The following is a 17,014-nucleotide window of genomic DNA, read 5'->3' as shown; positions in this document are numbered from 1 at the left end:
GAATGAGGGATTGGAGCAACAAAGACAGCTACATCCATCTTCTCTTTGGCTCTGTGGATGGGACCAGCAGAAAGCAGAGACTTGAGAGCTTGGCAACAGGGAAGCAGGGCTGGCGCACAGGCACCATGGGGTGCAGGCAACTTACTGAGCAGCTTGCCATAATTTTTGGTTTATTCTATTTTGCTCCTAACAGGTTATAATCACTGCATTGCCCCACCTGAGTCTGCTATCAGTGGCTCTGCCGGGTCCAGTTACACTGCACTAGGGCATACCCCGGTGCAGACACACTCAAGGACTGTCCCAGTTGCCTCTGCAGGTCCTCAGGGGAAGGTGAAATCTTCTTGCTTTGGCCACCCAACATAAACCCACATTTTCCATTCAAAAAAAGCGCCTCCTCCAGAGTGAATCCTCCCACAAAGACCAGATCCCAAAAGGCAGCTGCCCATCCTCTGCCTCCACGCAGGCACCATTGCTGGAGACCCCGAGAGCGGGCAGCAGGGCTGGCAGCAGCGGCTGGCTCCTCCGTGAGCCCGGAGGCAGCGGGGCAGGACTGGTGGCAGGCTAGGGCTGCTGGGGGGGCTGGCTCGGAAGCCTGACGTGGGGTCTCTGGATCCTTATCTGTAAAGGAGGGACAGGCCACGCCGTGCTGTCGGCACTGCACAGGCTCTGCTCTTTGTTATGAGCTCAAACAGCGATGCAGGCCCCAAAGCCACCCAAAGCATCCCTGATGCTCCGGGACGAGGCATGGCTCCCAAGCATCTTTGAGGCACAGGGCCAGAACATGGGTCCCCAGCCCACGGCCCCCCACCCCAACCCCCCATGGGGACAATAACCCCTGGGCAGACCTGGACTGAGGGGTCGATGGCCTGGAGCTGCAGTTCCCAACGCCTTTCCAGGGAGTGGGAGCGGGTGGGCTCTGCTCGCTCTCCTGCCGTTGTCAGAGCTGGAGCAGGGAAGATGAGCAGAGCTCAAAGAAGACTGGAGTGAAGCAGAGCTGGGGTGGGGGGTTTTGCAGAGATGTACTCACAGGAGAAGGGCCGTGGCCTCCAGAAGGTCTCCTTGGCCCTGGAAGGGGAGCAGAAAGGGGTTGACACATCAGGGGGAGGCTGGGAGAGCCCCTGCCTGGTCCTGGCACCCGGGTCAGATGGCAGAGGGGAGCAGTGACTGAGTTGGGGGCGAGATGGGACTATGAGAGGAAGAAAAGCCCCAGTTGCTGTGCGCACACAATTTCTCGCCTTGCCACAAGTGCAAACGAACAGAGGCACTTCCCGGAGAGCCTCGGCTCTAGGGCCAGCAGGGAGCCGGCAGCACGGGCAGGACACAGCTCCAACTGGCGCAGGGGGCTTGGGGTGCTGAGCATCCCTGAGTGTGGATGCCACGCTGGGACTAAGGGCTGTGGAGGGGGGGAGGAGATGCTGGTGCTTACACCCCAGCCTTGCACCTCATCAGCCATCTGGTAACTCTCTGCTCTGCAGGAGAGCAAGGTCCAATCCTGCAACCACCTTTCTCTTGCTCCAGACCAACTCTTTCCAGACCAACGCGAATTGCAGTGGAAATCATTTGGATGGTATGCAAATAAAATGAAATAGAAAGCCCATCTGTAACCGAGCACCGGGTGGGATGAGGAAGAAATGCAAATATTCTATGACATAGGTGCAAAAGGGAAGCTAATGTTCAACCCACTGATGTTATTGCACCCCTGAGCAGCAGATGACTGGGAAAGAGGCTGGAAGATGCTAAAAGATCACCCAGCCCAGCCCCTTCGCCAGGGCAGGCTCCCCCTACCCAGGCCAGACAGATCCCATCAGTGGTGGATCTTCCAGAGATGGATTTTCTACCAGTTTTTCTTCCTGACACCCAACCTCCTTCCCTGCCGCACCCACAGCACCCACCCCTGCTTGGGTCCAGCCCGTGGCTCACCCCCGGTGCCGGTGGCAGTGCCGGCGGCAGAGGCGCAAGGCCAGGCAGGCGACGGCGAGCAGGAGGCAGAGCAGAGCCAGGGCTCCCAGCAAGATGCCGAGGAAGGCGGCGAGGCTGACGGCCAGCCGCTCGCACTGGGCGCCGGTGGGGGAGAAGATGGAGAAGGGGAGGCAGCTGTGGATGGGGAAGGAGGAGCAGTGATGCAGTGGGGAGAAGCAGCCAGGCCGGGTGGCCTCGTTCACCCCCAGTGCTGCTGCTACCTGCACGTGGGTCCCTCAGGCAGGTGCTGGCACTGGCCGCCGTGCTGGCAGTAGCCCATCTTGCAAGGGGAGATGCAGACAAAGCCGATGGTCCCCACGTAGTGGAGCTGGTAGCCTTTGTAGCCGTACAGACCGCAGGGGAAATAGTGCCTCAGCTCAGCCACTGTCACTGAGGAGAGAAGGCACAGGTTTGACTGTGTGACAGCGTCGCCCCTTGATGCTTTCCCAGGTCTTCCTGAGATAGATCCATGCCTGGGGTGGGGATTGCTGCCCACCCGCATCCCCTGCGGGCGTTACCCGAACCCCAGGGCACGCAGGGTAATGGGGACAGTGGGGTTCTCCTCCTGGGCTCCCCAACTCAGCGCTGGGAGCAACTCACGCTTCACCAGGTCGGTGATGTTGTCCCGGTGCAGGTGCTGGAAGAGGAGGTGCGTGCCCGCCTCCCGCCGCCCCCGCTTCCCGTTGAAGGCGCTGGTGATGGCCCCCGGCAGCAAATCGTTCAGGAACCGGATGACGGTGCTGCGGCTATCATAGGCAAACTCGGACACCACCGTGAAGGTGAAGCCGTCACCGTCTGTCCTGTGGGGAGAAGACAGGGCTGCTGGCAGAGCGTCTGCTGCATCACAGAGTGACGGAGCCTCACCGTGCCTCAGTTTCCCCATTTGGGGGGTGGTAAAGAAGGGATGAGGCAGGAGATGGAAGGTGCCATGGGGCTTGTGTCTCCAAGGGTTTATCAGCATCAAGACTGGAAAAACAGACTCTGGGGTGGGGGAAAATGCCCTTTGTGTCCCAAACCCTGTGGCCCCATGCCCAGCCCTGCCCTGCCGGCTGCCTGGGGTGGGCATGGGGCAGCTCTAAGGCTGACTCACATCTGGGTGATGTTGGTGTTGCTCTGGAAAGCCTTTACCTCCAGGGAGTCCAGGATGGCTGAGACCTGTGGTGGGGGGAGCGGGAGGGAGTTAGGGGAGGGCAGGACTGCACCGGTGTGGAAAGAGGCTGAAGGGCAATGCAGGCACCATGGCCAAGCCCCAGGGGCTGCTCTGGCCTTTCGTTTGTGCGCTGGGGACCTGGCACATGGCCACAGCTGCAGCCAGCATCATGTGGCTGGCGCTGCCTCCCTCCAGCCCCGTGGATCTGCTGGATCCCCAGGGATCCCACAGGAGGGGGGGTGCATGGAGGCACAGGCACCCCAAGCTGCCATGCCGCCCAGTGTGCCGGTACATCCCCCTCCCCGAGCCCATCCCCTCTGGTTGACATACGGTGCCATTGACTTCCCCAGCAGTGGCATTTTGCAGCGTCCTGACCCGCAGCTGGACGCTTCTCCGGGGGAGATCTGCTGGGGAAAGCCACAGCGGTGGCTCTGGCACCCCAGGACCAGGGCGAGCGGGGTTGGGGTTCATCCCCCACCGGGCACAGGCACCCACCTGTGCTGGGCAGCGGCCAAAAATCCCCCCCTGCCACCAGGCACTGCTGGTCGGTGAAAGCCGGGGGGCAGGCGCAGGCGGGGGTGCAGGTGACGGGGTGCAGGTGGCAGTGTCCCCCGTTGCTGCAGTAGCCCTCGGGACAGGAGCGGGAGCCGCAGGCTGAGCCACAGCCTGGCCCCTCGCCTGCGGGATGGCGAGACCGGGTCAGGTGGAGGCACTAGCCTGGCTGCAGGGGCAGAGTCCCAGCGCACTGATCTATCCTCAGCTGCTCTGTAATGCCTTTCTTCCAAGTGTTGGGGTGGGGCTTTTTCATGCGTTCGGACTTTTAGTATAAATTCAGATCCTCAAGAAAAAGCCCTGCATCCCCTCCTCCCAGCTGGAGCCTTTTGCTCTTGTGAAATCCCAGCCTGCTGCATTAGAACAGGAGCAAAACCCATCACCCCAACCCCACTACAGCCATCTGAAAACAGGATTTGATTTTAGCCCCCAACCTCCACATGTGCATTTGAACTTTGATGCGATGAGATTTTTTTTTTTTTTCTCAAAGAGAAAAATTGCACGGGAAAAGTTTCCCTTCCTGGTGGATTAGTGAGATCTGCAGCCTGGGAGCATGAGGGATGGCTGAACTCTGGTCCCTTCTGTTAAGGACAGCAAGGGCTCGGGTTCAGAGCTCAGCCAGCTCCCCCTCCACTGCTCTCCAGCCAGTTTGGGTCCCCTGGGAGCCCTCTTCCACCGAGGCCCAGGGGGTGATGGGGACGAGGACCATGCCCGCCAGAGTGCCTGTACTCACCCTCCTCGCCAGGCGGGCAGGAGCAGGTGTAGCTGCCCACCGTGTTGGTGCAAGTGGCATTCCCCGGGCACGCCATTCCCTGTGCACACTCATCGATATCTGCCAAGGCAATGCAGCATGGCACCGGGAGAAATACCTCAGCCAGGGTCTCGTGGGTGCCCTGGGTTCCCAGTGGCCATGGTGAGCCCTTGTCACCTGAGCAGTGCCGCCCGTCACCCGTCAGGCCAGCCGGGCAGGGGCCGCAGCCGGTGCGCGAGTCACAGCCCACGCCGGGGAAGCATCCCTGTGCGCAGGGGTCCGGAGGGTCCTGGCAGAAGGGACCCGAGTAGCCGCCCTCGCACCTGCAGGCTGCCAGCTGGGAAGGGGACGGTGACACTGGCTTAAGGGACACGATAAGGACGGGTGGACAGAGAAGGCAGCCAGTGTGGCTGGCACGGGGACAGGCACGGTGTGGCACCATAGGAGCTTTCCAGCATACTACCTGCAGGGAGGACCCCCCGAGGGTGACAGTGTCGCTGTAGTCGCACTCCTGGCTCCTGCTGCAGCTGCAAAGGGTGAAGCGGAGCTGGAGGAGGGTGGAGAGGTTGTTGGACCCAACAGCCTCCAGGCTGACGGTGAGCGGGGCCGTCCTGTGGGGCTCCCACGTCAGGGTGCCGCTCTCTGCCGGGCCGAGAGGTGGGAGTTAGAGGAGGTGGCAGAGGAAAGGGGCTGGGTGGCCAGTGTCCCCCCATCCCATCCCAGCTGCCCCATGTCTCCTTCCTTACCTGATATGTTGAGCTCTGGCGAGAGGTGGGGGACAAAGCGTGCGCCCACCCCCACAGCACGGTACTGCCTCCTGACCCTTTCTGTCCTGAAGGCTGTGAGTGACGCGTCACCGGTGATGACGGGAGGGAAGGCATCTAAGGAAACAGCAGCCCAGCACACAGCTGGTTGTTTGCCACCCTTGGCTCTGAGTGCCTCCTGGTGAGGATGGGACCCCAGGCAGATACTGCCATGACCACCCACCGAGAGGGCCCTCATGTTGCACAGCGTGGTGGCATCTCCCAGGCTTGGAGACCAGCCAGCTGAGCAATGCAACTCCGAGACCTTGGTGACTTCTCTCCTGCCTCACACGGAGCAAGAGAGCCCAGGGAGGGAGCAGGGCACTGCCTGGTTACACAAGTCATGCCCTCTTGGAGGTGAGGATCTGCTCACTCCACTTACTGAGTACTGCCTTCTTCTGCTGGAAGTCGGCTGCGAGGATCTGGGTCGCCAGGCCCAGGGCCACATCCCCTGTGCTCAGTGAATCGTAGATGCACTCCTTGCTGCCATGGCACCGTGAGGCTGCCAGCTGGTACTGGCTTTCATTATCCTGCCGCAGTTGAGACAAGAAGATGGGTGTGAAGTTCATTACAGGTGAGTCCAGAGGCTGAGCAAACAGGCTGTGCTCTCCAACAGCCCCTGCAAGAGAGCACACCATGGGTATGGCCTTGGGTTTTTAAGGTTTGTTATATTTTAGGGCTCATTTCCACGGAGCAGCAAGGAGACCAAAGGCCTTTCCTGGCATCACTTTTGCTCAGGCAAGTGTCTAAATGTCTCCAGCCAAAGCATGGCCAGAAGGTGCAGGAACGGGGGGATCGTCAAGGTGGATCCCAAGCCTGGACTTACAGGTCATCCCGTAGCTGTAGATCTCCTCCTCGCTGCTGTTCACAGGGATGCTGGTTCCATTTGGCATCTGGAAGTCATCTGCGGGGTCATGGTCCCACACACCTGGTGGAGCATTACCAGAGGACTGGAGTCCCCCATGTCGGGGTTGACCTCCTCTCTGGTGCTGACCGGTGTTTAGTTTAGACCCAGGGGTCCCTGCCCTCACAAGCACGTTCCCTGTGTTTTCCAGCCTGCTTTAAGGTGGGAAGGGGACTTTGCACCCTGGCTCTGCAGTGGTGCCAGAAGTCCTCACCCAGGAGGCCCTTGGTGCTGTTGCGGTACCGATCAGGCAGGCTGCAGACCACGCTGAGGATCCCGGAGGCTGCCGAGATGGAGACAGCAATGGCCCCATCGAAGACGGCCATGATGGAGGAGGCATTGACCAGCAGGACACCGGGGCTGTAGTACACCTCAGCACCCATGTCTGCAAGAGAAGGAGAGCACCGAGGGAGAGTCCACACAAGGCTGGGGTCTGAAATGATGCCCCTGAATTTGGAGAGAGGAACACTCCCCATCCACCCCAGCTGAATCGGAGACAGGGTGCAGGTGGGAGACGTTTGATGGAGCTCAGGATGACTGCCCTCACACTGGGCAGGGCTGGTCCCCGTGGGATGGAGACACCCCTTGTCCACCCCAAATAGATTTAACATTTAACAGCACACCCTGCTCACCTTGGGAATAGGAAAACTGGATGGTTTCATCATTCAGGAGGACTTGGATGTCACCCTGGTTCCCCAAGGTCCACTCAACCTGCAGATCACAGTGGATGTCCCAGTCAACCCCTTTGCTCGTCCTTTCCTGCTGTCCCCCCATGCTGGGGACACTCGAGCTAAACCCCATCCTCCTCCAGCCCCGGCAGAGAGGCTCAGCCCCAGGGCTCTTCACCCCAGCAAACACACGATAAAGCGGCTTTGATGGTTGCACAGAAGAGGACACCAAGCTGCCCCCCGTCACTGCTGGCATGGGGCACGCACAGGCCACTGCTGCTGCTCGGCTGACCATTGCAGCATGGAGAGTTGTGCTGGTGGGCTCCAGACTCTGACTCCCCGCCTCACACTGCTCAACAACTGCTTCTGGTGACACCAGGAGATTTTGCTTACTGAAACACGTGTGGGGAGCAATTCTGCAAAGCAAGGAAGAGTATGCGCTTGTGCTAAGGTGCCCGGAGGAGACCGGTGGTCGGGGTGAAGGGTGTGCAATGAAGAGGGTCGAGCAGACCGTGTTCCTGCAGAGCTCCAGGCCCTTGCTGGCCAGCTTACAAGAGGTGTTAGAGCTGTGCCTTGTTACTCTTAGTCCAACCCACTGCTATTAGCACTTTGTTGGCATCGTGGGAGGTGGCAGGAAGAGGAGAGGGGATGCTCCTCGGGTCCTGGCCACTTGTAGGTTATGCAGAGGCGATGTCCAACCTGCCAGAGGGGTCTCTCCCTTTAGAAGCACAAACTGATACCCAGGTTGCTCCTACTCACTGTTGTGGTGGTGGCAGAGTTATACTGGGCAGCAAAGGCCATGAAGTTGGTGGCCTGGGCCGTGCCAGTCCGGGCCGTGCGCCCATGCAGCACGAAGCTGGTCTGGGCATCACTGGCCAGCAGCAGGACAAAGTCTCCGAGCCCATTGAAGGTGTAGGTGAGTCCATCCAGGGTGGTAATGTGGGGGTCCCCGAAGGCACCAGCTGGGGTCCAAAGGAGGCAGAGCCGTTTCGGCAGGGAGGAAGAAAAGCAAATGAGTGTCATTGCATGGAGGAGAGCAGTCCCCGGTGCTGCACCGGGCTCAGCAGTTCCCACCAGGATGCTGCAAAGTGTGGTTAATGCGTGGGGTCCGTGTACAGCTGTGCCACCCGCTCAATACCTTGGCACAGAGGAGGGAGAGCCCTGGAGACTCACCGGGGGTGGGTGGCACATATCCCTCACAGCCGACCCTCGGTCTCTTCTCAGCAAACCTGGCACAGAACAGAGGCTTCCCCACGCGCCGGCAGCACCAGTCGAATGCCTCCAGCTCCCCGTCTGCGGAGGAAGGCGGCTGGGTGCTGGGGGGCGTCAGGGTCCCTGCTGCGCCTGCAGAGCGCTCGGTGCTCAGGGTGTTTTAGGGCGAGGGAGCGCTGGTGCCCACTTACCAGTGGCAGGGTGGATGGGGAGGCTCCATGCTCTCTCCTGCCAGCCTTCGAGCAAGCTCCCACCTTGATACAGACACCGCACCCCGGCTCCGGCCGGGCTGGGGGATGCAGTGCGCAGCATCCTCACAGAGGTGTCCGCCAGGCCTGAAACGGTGTGGGGGGATCGTGGCTGCCCCCAGAGCAGAAGTGGACCCCCTGCCATCCCCCCACCCCACGGCTGGCCCTGGTGGGGCTGCGCTTGGCACCTTTGCTCCGGCGGTAGCGGGGATCCAGCTCTGCCTGGGGTTGGGAGCAGGGGCATGGCGGCAGCTGGTCATTCCAGGTGGCCGGTGCTGGCTCTGCATCCAGCCACGCCAGGCACTGCAGCCTATAGTTCACCCGGGAACGACTGTCCAGCCTGTATATCCACAGCCCGCGCACACCTGGGGGAGCAACCACCGGAGACCAGCACAGCTCAGCCTGGGTCTCACCCGTGGGACAACCGGCCCTGGCCATTGACCTCACACGAGGTCTCCAGGCTCCCTCTAGAGCCGGTGTGGCCATGGCCACAGCAGGACACGGGACACCCGTGCTCTGCTCTCAGTGGCCAGCCCTTGCCCGGTGTCTCCGCTGGCCCATTGTATTGCCTCGCAGGGATGTGTGCTGGGACATGCTCCCGGCACGGAGCACACGCACACGGCTCCCTCCATCCCCACGCACCCCGAGGGCTCTCCCGGTGCCATACCAGTGCCAGTGCTGCTGTGCTGGTCGGGTCGGTACTTGACAGCTGGTGGTTTTTGTGTCAGCTCGTTATTTTGGGCATAGCCATCACCGCTGTGTGGAGAAAGGAGGTTTGGGGTCACCCTCCCAACACGACCCTCTTCCACCCCCCGTAGAGCAGCTGGGGTGGGAACTGCTGCAGTTTGCAGGAGAGAGGGTTTAAGTGGGACGGGGTGCTCCAGGGGTGGGAGATGGGCTCTCCTGGGACAACGTCTCCCATGGTCCCAACATAGTGCTGGGAGAAATCCCTGCTGTCCCAAAAGGCAGCCACACATGTGCACAGCACCTGGAGAAGCCGATCAGCACGTTGCCCTCAGCCAGCTTGGTGTAGTCCCACCGCATCCCGCCGTCCTGGTAGAGCAGTAGGGCGAAAGAATGGTTCCCATCGGTGGTGAGGACTGCCTGGTAGGTGCTCGTCTGGAGAAACCCAAGGCACCCCCTCAGCATCCCAAAGCCTCCCTTGCTCTCCCCACAGTGCAGACTGAGGCGATGAGACCCGAAATGCCTGCATCAAGCTGCGGGAGACCAGCAGCCCAGCCCTGCCCTGGCCATTGCTAGTGACAGTCCCCTCCGTCACCTGGGTCCCCCACTGCTCACCTGAGTGTCATCCCGCTGGGACGGGTATGCCGGAGCCTTCTCCCATGTCACCTTCAAGGTCCATTTTGCTATGTAGGGGGTTTTCAGGTATTTCTCAATCTTTGCTTCCACGTCATGGACAAGGGGGTCTTGGGCAGAGCTGAGGGTGGAGTACTCCTGCCAGTTGGCAAGAAAGAGGGTTAAATGGGTGAGCTGGGAGCTGGGCTTTCCCAGGAGAACATCTTTAGTGGCCCTGACCTGGTACCAGGTGGTGCCGACACCCTGGGAGAAATCTGCGTCGTCCCAAAAGGCGGCCACCATCGGCAAACCCTCCCAGCCGCTGAAGCCCCGAGGAGGTGGATTAGGGTTGGAGAGGACGTAGTTGTCCGTGGGTGGGAAAATGATCTGTCCATTATCTGTAAACTAACCAAAATATCTCATTATTTGCTGACATCCCAGGCAGCTCCTGGGAAGGCTTTTAGCCTCCATGGATGAGCAGAAACCAGCCATTTTAAATTGCAAAAAAATTAACATTCAGATGAAATTCAGTTTCTGCTCCATTTCCATGGGTTTTTTTTCTACCAAGGAGGCTGCACATCCCTTACATGCTCGGTGAGGGTGGGACTCACATAGAGAGCATCCCGCAGCGACTTCCCAAAGGGGAATCCAATCTCTGGCTTGAACAGGGGGGAGTTAAAATCCACCATCCTCTGGACGCACTCTTGGTCCCCTCCCTCCATGCCAAAGGGGTAGAGTGAGGCCGCTGGCACTGACACGGGCAGGAGATTAATTGAAAAGGTGAAAAAACATTAATGTCTGCTCCATCCTTCCTGTGACCAGGGCAAACTCGCCTGCTTGCTGCTGGGATGCTGTGTCTGCGCTCCCCCCGACCAGACCAGCACTCTGATGGCTTGTAGCCCAATTTTTAACCCAGTTTTTAACTTGGAATACGATGCTCCCAGATATCTTATTTCACCTTTCCCCATGAATGTGGCAGCCCAATGTGCAATGCAGACGAGTCACCCTGGGTTGGGCCATACCCTCAGCCATCACGGTGCTTGGTTGGCTAACAACCCCTTCCTCCTCTTTGCCATGGGAAGAAGAAAAGATACTTACTGATAAGGCCGTGGGATGGCTGGGGCTCAGGGACAGGATTTCTATGGCCAGCAGTGGTGTGGGCAGTTGTGCTTGGTGCTGTGGCCAGTCCCCTCTGCGTCCCAAAGGCAGGAGATGGGGTGGTGGCAGGACTGGTGGTGGCTGGTGGTCCCACTGGTGCCACGGTGCCTGGGGCTGGGAGACCTCCCACCTCCTTGGCTGGGCTCACTGGGGCTGTGGGTGCAACAGCCACGGTGCTCCCTGCAGTGATGGCTGTGGTGCTGCCTGCAGTGATGGCTTTGCTGCTCCTGGCAGCGATGGCCGTGGTGCTGCCTGCAGCAATGGCCGTGGCACTGCCTGCAGCAATGGCTGTGGTGCTTCTTGCAGAGATGGCTGTGGTGCTGCCTGCAGTGATGACTGTGGTGCTTCTTGCAGAGATGGCTGTGGTGCTGCCGGCAGTGATGGCTTTGCTGCTCCTGGCAGCGATGGCCGTGGTGCTGCCTGCAGCAATGGCCGTGGCACTGCCTGCAGCAATGGCTGTGGTGCTTCTTGCAGAGATGGCTGTGGTGCTGCCTGCAGTGATGGCTGTGGTGCTTCTTGCAGAGATGGCTGTGGTGCTGCCGGCAGTGATGGCTGTGGTGGTGCCTGCAGTGATGGCTGTGGTGGTCCCTGCAGTGATGGCTGTGGCGGTGCCTGCAGTGATGGCTGTGGTGCTCCTTGCAGCGATGGCCGCTGCGCTGCCTGCAGTGATGGCCGTGGTGCTCCCTGCAGTCATGGCCATGGTGCTGCCTGCAGCGACGGCCGTGGTGCTCCCTGCAGTGATGGCTGCTGCACTGCCTGCAGCAATGGCTGTGGTGCTGCCTGCAGCGATGTCTGTGGTGGTCCCTGCAGTGATGGCCGTCGTGCTCCCTGCGGTGATGGCTGTGGTGCTTCTTGCAGAGATGGCTGTGGTGCTGCCTGCAATGACGGCTGTGGTGGTCCCTGCGGTGATGGCTGTGGTGCTCCCTGCGCCAATGGCCGCGGTGCTGCCTGTAGTGATGGCTGTGGTGCTGCCTGCAGTCATGGCTGTGGTGCTCCCTGTGGTGGTCCCTGCAGTGATGGCTGTGGTGCTCCCAGCAGCAATGGCCGCTGCGCTGCCTGCGGTGATGGCTGTGGTGCTCCCTGCAGTCATGGCCATGGTGCTGCCTGCGGTGATGGCCGTGGTGCTCCCTGCAGTCATGGCTGCTGCACTGCCTGCAGCAATGGCTGTGGTGCTGCCTGCAGTGATGGCTGTTTTCCCCCCCCGGGCAGGTGCCCCTAGAGGTGTCCAGAAGCTGGGAGATGACGAGCTCGCTGCCCGTCCCATGGCATGGCTGCCGACAGCCATGGGAGAAGAGGTGCCTGTTGCTGGCTCAGAGGAGGCCCATCCGGCTGCCGATTCCCTGCTTGCACCAACACCAAGCAGGGACGAGGGGGCTGTTGCTGGCCCCTCCGCTGGGCTGTGCAGGCTGGGGAGGGGTGAACTGGGCACAGCGATGGCAGGGCTGGGACTGAGGACGCTCCAGGACCCGGCAGTTGTTTCCACTGAGGGGTTACGTTCTGCTGGGGATAGGACAGGTTGCCCGCTTCTGCCTGCCTTGTTGCGTGTTACAGCAAGGGACAGGACACTGCTGGTGCTGGTGGCCTTCGCTGGGGCAGACGGCATGGCTGTGGTGGCCCCGGTCACCACGAATGTCTCCCCGCTGGCTGAGGTGGCTGGTGGGATGGTGTTGCTGGGGAACATGCTGGTGGCTGGCATGGTGGCTGGGCTCCTGCCAGCAGTGTTGGAGACAGGCACATGGGTGCTGCTGGTGCTGGCTAGGGGTGCTGCACCCTCGGCACCGCTTTCAGAGGGGGTGGTGTGTCCCCGGGAGGTGGTACCCCCCCCAGCATCTGACCGGGATACGGCTGTAGTCTCCCATGCATGTGTGTGGCCAACAGCCAGTGAGGAGACCCTGGCCATGGGCTCGTCCTCAGTGACCAGGCTGAGACCCATTGAGGCTGGGTCATGGGTGCTGTCGGTGGCCTCAGGGGATGGCCTCGGGGTGACATGGGGGCTGTGTGGAGTGGAGGCACTGCTGGGGACAACAGAGGGGGGTGTTGTGACCCTGTCAAAGCTGGCATCACCTGCTCCTGCTGCTGGACCAGCGATGGTGATGCTGGGGGTGACAGAGGGTGTCACCACCAGTGGATGGGTATTCCTGGGGACAGGAGGGGACACAGCGACACCTGCTTCAGCAGTGTTGTGAGCGAGGCCAGGGGAAGGTGCTATAACCGGCTCCGGAGCTGTGGGTGACACCGTGCCCATGATGGCCACTGCCATAGGGCTTTTGCTGCCTGGGGCAGAGCGCGCCAAGGGGGTGGCATCGCTGGTGCCTGGCTCAGCCGCCCCAGCCATGGCAGTGGGCAGCCCCACAGCCCTGTTCCCCATGGCAGGAGAAACTGCGTCCATGTCCAAGTCCGTGCCTGTGTCCATGTCCGTGGTGGGCTCAGCAGCGTGATAGCCGTGGTCCGATGCAGCCATGCTTGGCTGAGCAGTGACACTGGCTGTGGCAGGGGCTGACGACGGTGGGGCTGTCCCCAGAGTGGTGTGACCGCTGTCGGGGATGCCCGTCGTGGCATTCGCCCTTGAGTTTTCAACCGGGGTTGAGCCCGGAGCTGCCTGCGTGGTGCTGCCATGTCCCGCCGGCTGGGATCTGTCCCTGCCTCCCTCCACGGCTGCATTTTCAGGGGGCGGTGGTGTCGTGGGCTGGGGTGTCTTGCCAGTCGCGGTGCTGGGGAGGGGGCTGGCTGTGGCCAGCGCTGGGCTGGGGTTAGCCATGGCTGGTGGGGCCGAGCGACCGCCCCTGGGAGCCAGGAGAGGCAGATCTGCTGGGGGTCTGGTTTCAGGAGCATCGGTCCCTCGGGCAGGTGGCTCTGGTGATGGCCCGCCAGTGACAACTGCATGGCTGGGAGCTGGCCCCACTGCACTGGCACCTGGGTTCTCCTCTGTGGCCACCTTCAGGGACGTCATCCCCACTGCTTGCCCCGCAGTGCTGCGATCGGGGTGGGGGTCACCTGAAGCACCCATTGCTGATGGTGGGGTGGCCAGAGACAGTGGGGATATGCCTGCTGCCGTCTCTTGGGGGATGCTGGATAGGGACACCCCCAGAGCCATCCCTGCAGTAGCACTGCCTTCCAGGAGCGGGGGGATACCTGCTTGCAATGCCACGGGGATGCTGGCTTCTCTGTGTAGTCCTGGCGTGGCTGGCACAGTTGTGCCCGTGGCTGGCACAGCGCTGGGTGACCACGTCGCTGCCCCATGTTGGGGCCCAGCCCGGAGCGGTGGAGCTAGTGCAGGTCTAGGGATGACACCAGTTCCTGGGGGTGCTGAGCCTGCAGGGGGACCAGGCTGGCTGCGGCTGGGAGATGCATCAGGCACAGCTGGGGTGGCTCCGGTGTCCCACAGCATTGTGGCGGCATTGTCACTGGCCAGCAATGCTGTTCCCACCCCTACTTCACTAATTGGAGTGTTGTTAACGAGGGAGAACGGCTTGGCAGCTGGCCCAGTCCTGATGCCATACACACCGAGGGAAGATGTTGGCGCAGCAGTGGCTCGAGGGGCCCCATCTGGCTTTGTTCCACCAGCACCCATGAGGGATAAGGATGTGGCCACACTGGGTCTGGCTGGAGGGGATCCACCTGCAGCCACCTCTGCCGTGGTGGCCCCAGCGCCTGCTGAGGGGGTCTGGGCGAGCAGAAACCCCGTGGAGTGCGCAAAGGGCACTGGAGAGGGACCACCAGAGCCGACAGGAGCTGTGGGGGGGGTCAGCCTCATGCTGAGCCCCACTGGGGTGGCCTCGGTCTCTGGGGAAGTGGTGCCTGCCGTGGCTCTGGCATTGGGCTCACTCTTGACGGACACCAGCTCAGCACCTGTGCTTCCCAGAGCTGGGAATGACGTGGTGGGGACATGCTCTGCAGCGGTGACATCCATTGCCATAACTGGTGTGCCCAGAGCTAGTGCAGTGGCCTGGGGGTGGGTGACGGCGTTGGCTCCAGGCAGCCCATCTCCAGCAGTGCCAGGGGCCACGCTGCGGCTGGGGGGAAGCGTCTCTCCTGCGCCTGGCATGGCACCACCGGGGAGCCGGGGTGAAAGGGCTGGAGGCAGCTGAGCGGGTGGCACACTCCCTGTGTCCTGCGAGGCGTTGTGGTCGGCTTTGGATAAAGCACGTGTCCCTGGTTCTGTAGCCGTGCCGATGCCAATGGTGGCAGAAGAAAAGGTGACCTTTGCTAAGGATGTGCTTGGGGGGTCAGCAGACAGTGGGGCTGCCATCCTGGCTCCCTCTGTGGCTGCACTGGGGGGACCCCTGGGGAGGCCAGTGGCAGGGCTGGCTGAGGCTGCTGCTGGCTTCACAGGGCTGCCTGCATCCCACGAGATGCTGGCTGCTGTGGCCAGAGGTGAGGTGGCCTCGTCCAGCCCTGGTGTGATCTCCTGGGATGGGAGCATGGCAGTTGCATGTGGCTCAGCAGAGCTCTTGCCAATGCTGGGAGGTGATGTCCCTGTGCTGTCCTCGTCTTGGGGGAGGGATGGCACTGTGGTCCACGCTGGCCCCCGCATCTCCTCTGCAGTGACAGCATCACCCAGCTGCACCAACTCATTGGCATCAGTCAATTTGCCAGTGACTGAGGAAGATGCTTTTGTCCCTGGCACTGGTTGAGCAGCTGGGATGTGTGCCACTGGTGGGGACAGACCTCCGCCTGGTGCTGGGGGGGCACCTCTCAGTGCAGCAGCAGCACCCGTGGGTGGCTCGGCCACAGTCCCTTTGTGCATGGGGACAGTTGTTCCCAGGACTGGCTCTCCAGGGATGCTGTCTAGAGCCACTCTGGACACTTCCACAGCCTGCTTGGGAGCAGTGCTGCTGTTTGATGGTGGTTTGCTTGTCTCCATTACAGCAGGGACACCTGGAGCTGGGGATGATGTGGCTGTGGCTGGCCCAGCACCGCCACTGCCCATGGCAAGACCCACTGCGTGCCCTGTTGGCGCAAGGGACAGAAGCTGCCTGTGCCAAGTGGTGGTGGGAGCCGGAGAGACGCTGGTCAGGTGGCTGGCAGTGCCTGGAGAGGAGACCCCAGCCCCTAGCCCTGCCTGGGGGCTGCCTCGCGTTGCCAGACCCCCGGGGAGAGCTGCCACGCTGGGAGGCTCTCCCTGCTCACCACTGGTCCTGGCTGGGACCAGCGCTCTCGCCGTCACCTGTGGCACCAGGCTGCCTGCGGAGCAAGACAAGGCAGACCCAGCTGGATCAACCCCACCGCGGCCCCAGCAGGCAGGAACCTGCCTGCGGCCAGCTGCCTGCCAGCCTTACCTGAGCCGTGGCTGCCCGCAGAGGTGGCGGTTCTGACGGCAGGAGAGGGGTGCACCAGCTGGGTGGCCGTGGTGGTGGGGAATGCCTGGCACGTGCCCAGGTCCGGAGGCAGCTTGGCACCGGTGCTGTCGGCCACAGGGGAGATGCTGCCCGGCTCTGCTGGGGCTGGTGTGGGGGCAAGGGGCTGCTCCCCCGTCTCCCCTGCTTGTGCTAGCAGCAGAGCGGGAAGGTGAGGGCAGGATGAGGAAAAAAAAAGAGCCCAGGGTCCCCGTCACCCCCTTCTGTGGGAGGAAGATGTCCCCAGTCCTTGGGGCTGGTCCCAACCCCAGCACCCACAGCCAGACCAACACCGAGAACAAGGCAGGCACCTTCCCCATGGGCGAGAGTCCCTATTTGATCCAGAACCCCCTCCCTTCCCTTGCCGGAGTTGGGGAACCATGCCGAGGCTGTGGCACCAGCGGGCAGAGATGGGGCAAACCCCAGCCGGGCACTCAGGCTCAAACTTGCAGCGTTCGAACAGCCGGAGAATTGTTTGCAGCCCGTCGCCCATCGCCCGTCACCCAGATGGTATCGGCCACCTGGTCAGCCCAGCAGCGGTGCGGGCGACCCCAGCACTTACCTGGCAGCACCCAGAGCCCCCACAGCACCCAGCTCCAGAGCAGCCGCTGTCCCCGGCACCCCATGGTGCTTCCTCGGCGGCAGGGACAGGGCTGCAGCTCTCTCTGTCCCAGGGGAACGACGCAACAGGGTGGCTCCACCGGTGAGCACTCCCCCGGGTGGGGGGACGGGGACACCACGTGCCCTGCCTGGGGCACTGACGGCTCCGTGTCCTCGCAGCCTGCCACGTCCCAGTCCTGGGGACCCACCGATGCTGGGGGACACCCATTTTGCAATGGGAGGTTTTAAGGCCCTTCCCAGGGTGACCCCACGGTTGACACCCCAAGGTTGGGGTCCCCAACCCCCAGGGAGCACCCGATGGGATGCAAGGTCACCTGGCCCAAAAGCCCTAGGATGGCAAGCGAGGACAGGGATCC

General features: G+C 61.8%; 1 protein-coding gene across 1 annotated transcript; it reads right to left on the bottom strand.

Moving 5' to 3' along the window:
- Positions 1-167: 167 nt before the first annotated feature.
- On the bottom strand, positions 168-16,663 carry MUC4 (mucin 4, cell surface associated). Its single transcript, XM_052805141.1, has 30 exons — positions 16,600-16,663; positions 15,981-16,190; positions 15,832-15,885; positions 10,642-15,651; positions 10,155-10,294; positions 9,784-9,948; positions 9,547-9,702; positions 9,236-9,366; positions 8,915-9,003; positions 8,436-8,612; positions 8,191-8,334; positions 7,961-8,080; positions 7,547-7,749; positions 6,752-6,830; positions 6,334-6,504; positions 6,042-6,143; positions 5,598-5,834; positions 5,159-5,293; positions 4,876-5,054; positions 4,590-4,749; positions 4,395-4,493; positions 3,605-3,787; positions 3,440-3,513; positions 3,050-3,114; positions 2,560-2,759; positions 2,181-2,349; positions 1,921-2,094; positions 1,028-1,065; positions 846-943; positions 168-618 (listed from the first exon to the last, which is right to left on the bottom strand). Exons 1-30 carry the CDS (start codon positions 16,661-16,663, stop codon positions 562-564), a joined length of 8,883 nt encoding a protein of 2,960 aa, XP_052661101.1. The 3' UTR covers positions 168-561.
- Positions 16,664-17,014: the final 351 nt, after the last annotated feature.

This window comes from Harpia harpyja, chromosome 12 (genome assembly GCF_026419915.1).
Source record: "Harpia harpyja isolate bHarHar1 chromosome 12, bHarHar1 primary haplotype, whole genome shotgun sequence".
Lineage (NCBI taxonomy): Eukaryota > Metazoa > Chordata > Aves > Accipitriformes > Accipitridae > Harpia > Harpia harpyja.
Note: the sequence above shows the minus strand (reverse complement) of the source record. Positions and strands in the feature narration are given on the sequence as shown.

What these genes read in the sequence shown, in the direction of transcription:
- MUC4 (XM_052805141.1), bottom strand. Translation starts at nt 16,663, where the DNA reads ATGGGGTGCCGGGGACAGCGGCTGCTCTGGAGCTGGGTGCTGTGGGGG. An exon ending in CCAGTTTTCCTATTCCCAAG is followed by an intron (nt 6,505 to 6,751) that starts GTGAGCAGGGTG and finishes CTTCTCTTGCAG; the next exon opens with ACATGGGTGCTGAGGTGTAC. An exon ending in TGACGGGCGGCACTGCTCAG is followed by an intron (nt 4,494 to 4,589) that starts GTGACAAGGGCT and finishes TTGCCTTGGCAG; the next exon opens with ATATCGATGAGTGTGCACAG.